The 3744-nt window shown below is 59.3% G+C and overlaps 1 protein-coding gene across 1 annotated transcript in view; it reads left to right on the top strand.

Moving 5' to 3' along the window:
- LOC113960748 (ribosome biogenesis protein bop1-B-like) overlaps positions 1–3611 on the top strand; it is a 7092-nt gene extending 3481 nt beyond the window's left edge. Inside the window, exon 2 of the mRNA XM_027670489.1 lies at positions 3425–3611. Coding sequence (XP_027526290.1) covers positions 3425–3592 — 168 coding nt within the window. The 3' untranslated portion in view covers positions 3593–3611. The remainder of the gene's footprint in view (positions 1–3424) is intronic.
- Positions 3612–3744: the final 133 nt, after the last annotated feature.

Genomic DNA, 3744 nt, shown 5'->3' with positions numbered 1-3744 from the left:
ATCCGGGAAGTTGAGGATCCGGGAAGTTGAGGATCTGGGTAAGCTGGGAATCCGGGAAGTTGAGGATCCGGGAAGTTGAGGATCCAGGAAGCTGGGGATCTGGGAAGCTGGGATCTGGGAAGCTGGGAAGTTGAGGATCTGGGAATCTGGGGATTTGGGAAGTTGAGGATCTGGGAAGTTGAGGATCTGGGAAGTTGAGGATCTGGGAAGTTGAGGATCTGGGAAGCTGGGAAGTTGAGGATCTGGGAAGCTGGGGATCTGGGAAGTTGAAGATCCGGGAAGCTGGGGATCTGGGGATCTGGGAAGCTGGGAAGTTGAGGATCTGGGAAGCTGTGGATACAGGAAGCTGGGATCTGGGAAGCTGGGGATCTGGGAAGCTGGGGATCTGGGGATCCGGGAAGCTGGGGATCAGGGAAGTTGAGGATCCGGGAAGCTGGGGATCTGGGGATCTGGGAGTTGAAGATCCGGGAAGCTGGGGATCTGGGAAGCTGGGGATCTGGGAAGCTGGGGATCTGGGAAGTTGAGGATCTGGGAAGCTGGGGATCTGGGAAGCTGGGAAGCTGGGGATTCGAGAAGCTGGGAAGCTGGGGATCTGGGAAGTTGAGGATCTGGGAAGCTGGGAATCTGGGGATCTGGGAAGCTGGGAATCCGGGAAGCTGGGAATCCGGGAAGCTGGGAATCTGGGAAGCTGGGAATCTGGGAAGCTGGGGATCTGGGAAGCTGGGAAGCTGAGGATCTGGGAAGTTGAGGATCCGGGAGGCTGGGAATTTGGGAAGCTGGGGATCTGGGAAGCTGTTCCCTCAGCCCGGGCAGGGCCCCGGGAGCTGGTGCAGCTCAGCCCATTCCCTCTCCTTTTCCCTTCTCCGGTCTGAGCTTCAGTTTGGATCAATCCCATTCCCTGCTCCCTGTGAACTGCTGGAGTTGGGTCCCTGGGTTGGATCCCCCCTCTCCAGGGATTCCCAGGAGGCTCCTCAGCCCTGATTCCAGGCGGCAGCCGCCGGGGGAGGGCAGGTTTTGGGGAGATTTGCCGGGATTTGGCGCATCCAGCGTTTCTTCCGCCCTCTGGTGGAACGAGTGGAGCCTCCCCGTTATTCCCAACTTTTCCCGGCGCTGTTCCCGACACGCTGTTCCCATCCAGCCTCTGCAAAGCCAAGAGGGTCCAGCCTGGCCCTGCCCTCCTGGCTGGGACCCCCAAACCCACCCTGGTGCCTTTCCCTTATCCCGGAGTTCCCCGTCGGCTTCCAGCAGATTTTTTTTGGGGGGGAAAAGTGGATTTTGGGAAAAGTGGGGGGGGTGTGCTCAGTGCTTCCCAGGCTCTCTCCAGGTGTTCTAGTGAGGAACGTCCCACCTGAGCTCCGTCCTAATAATTCCCCGGAGAAGCTTTTGGGAAGGGTTTGGACCTTCCCGGGGGTCACATTCCCAATCCCGGGGTGCCGAGTCTGCCGTTCCAGGGGGGTTCTCCCGCAGGAATCCCGCCCGGGGGGGTGCTGGTTCCCCCCTTGCCTGCCAGACTGGGAGGCTGAGCATTACTGGGAGCAAACTGGGAGCGCTGGGGAGGCTCCGAGGGCACTTCCAGCCCGGAGAGAGGGAGAGGGAGAGAGAGAGAGAGGGGAGGGGGGAACCCAGGCACGGAAGGATGGAAACTCAAGCTCCGAAGGCCTCTCGCGTGGAGCCAAAAGCCTGGAAAAAAACTTATCTCGCCACCTGCCCCCCCTCTCCTTTTCCCCCTTTTTTTTTTTAATAAAGGCCTTTGTTTTCTCGGTAATCCCATCCCCTTGGCGGGCCGGGATTTTCCAGGCCCGGGAGCCGCTCGGAGAGGAGGCGGGAGAGGAGGGAACCGGGAGGGGATCGCACACCCAGCGGCTCCCCCTGGGGACGGAGGGAGAGACGCCGCCGCTGCTTTTCCGATTATCCCAAAGAATCCTCCCCGTAAACCCGACCCCGCAGGGCCCTGCTCCCCCCCACCCACCCCTTTCCACCTCCCTGCTCCCGGAATGGCTTTTCCAGGGAAGCAGCCGGGGCTGGCCGGGCACCCCCATGGTTATCCCTGTCCCAGCCGGGAATCGGTTCCCTCCCCAGGGATCCCAGGGTTGTCCCTGCACAGCAGGAGCTCCTCCAGGAGGAAAAAAGCTTGGGATGATCCAAGGGATAGAGGCCAAGATGGGCTCCTGTGGCTCCCGGTGGGGAATCCGGGATGGTGGGAATCTCCCTGTCTGCACCAGGATCCTGCCCCGGCCTCATCCGGGTGCCCTCGGAGAGGGATGGGCTGGATCCAAATGTGCTTCCAGAGCCAGCAGTGCCTCTGGATCAGGAAGGGGGAGGTCACTGTGGGGCTTTATCCAGTCCCAAACTCTTTGGCTGGCGGCTCTGGAGTCGTGGAATCTTGGAATGGTTTGGGTGGGAAGGGACTTGAGAATCATCCAGTGCCACCCCTGCCACAGGCAGGGACACCTCCCACTATCCCAGGGTGATCCAACCTGGCCTGGGACACTTCCAGGGATGGGACAGCCACAGCTTCTCTGGGAATTCCATGCCAGCCCCTCCCCACCCTCCCAGCCAGGAATTCCTTCCCAATATCCCACCTAACCCTGGGAAGCCATTCCCTGTGTGCTGTCCCTCCATCCCTTGGCCCCAGTCCCTCTCCAGCTCTCCTGGAGCTCTGGAAGGGACTCCAAGGTTTCCCTGGATCCTTCCCTTCTCCAGGTGAACATTCCCAGCTCTCCCAGCCTGGCTCCAGAGCAGAGGGGCTCCAGCCCTGGAAGCAGTTCCGTGTCTTCTCTGGATTCACTCCAGCAGCTCCACATCCTTCAGGAATGTCGGACCCCAGAGCTGGAGGCAGCTCTGCAGGGGGGTCTCAGCTGCCATCCCGTGGGATGGGATCACAGGCAACAGGGACGAGGCACAGCCGGGAAAATTCTCCCTAGGGAAGGCGTGTTCTTTCCCATGGGATGAGATCCAGGGAGGTCAGGACACCTCTGTCCTGGAAAACACTCCCAACGCAGCCAAGCGGGATTGGGATCCAAGGAGGATCCCAACTATCCCGATCCAGGCTGGAGTCAAGCTCTGCCGGGAGCAGGAGGTTGGATTGGGGGTCTCCAGAAGGTCCTTTCCGGGTCTGTTTTCCACGGATCTGAGTTTGTGTGGATTCTGGAGCTGTGCTGGCTCCTCATCCTTGGCTGTTCCTGTCTGAGTGGAGCTCCAGGGAAGCTCCCATTCCCATCCCACCGATCCCTGCAGCTTGGGAGATTCCTCCCTTTCCCCTTTCCCTTCTCCTTTCCTTTTCCTCCCTTTCTTTTCCTTTCCTCTTTCCTTCCCTTTCCTTTCCCTGCCCAGCCGAGCTCTGGGATGTGTCGAACCAAACATTCCCAGAGTCTCCTGGTGGGAATCTCACCAAGCTGCTTTTTTTTTCCCTCTTTATTTTCAGGCCAAAGGGATTCCCAGGAAGAGAAAATCCCTGGAGGATGATTCCCCATCGGAGGGAAAGGAGGATCTGCTTCCCCAGAACGAGTACGAGGACGACAGCTCAGATGAAGAGGTAGGAGCCGCTGGAATGTGTGGAAATTTAATGTGGAAACGGGATAAAAGGGATTGATTTTGTGTGCTGGGAAAGGGGCTGGAGAACTCCTGAGGGAGAAAAGGGGGATCAGGGGGGACCTTCTGGGTCTCCAGAACTCCCCGAGAGGAGGAAACGGCCTCGGGGGAGGTTTATTTGGGATATTGGGATAATCCCTGCTGGGAAGGGGC

This window comes from Neopelma chrysocephalum, unplaced genomic scaffold, assembly GCF_003984885.1.
Source record: "Neopelma chrysocephalum unplaced genomic scaffold, ASM398488v2 Primary Assembly neopelma1_96861, whole genome shotgun sequence".
In the NCBI taxonomy this organism is placed as follows: domain Eukaryota; kingdom Metazoa; phylum Chordata; class Aves; order Passeriformes; family Pipridae; genus Neopelma; species Neopelma chrysocephalum.
Note: the sequence above shows the minus strand (reverse complement) of the source record. Positions and strands in the feature narration are given on the sequence as shown.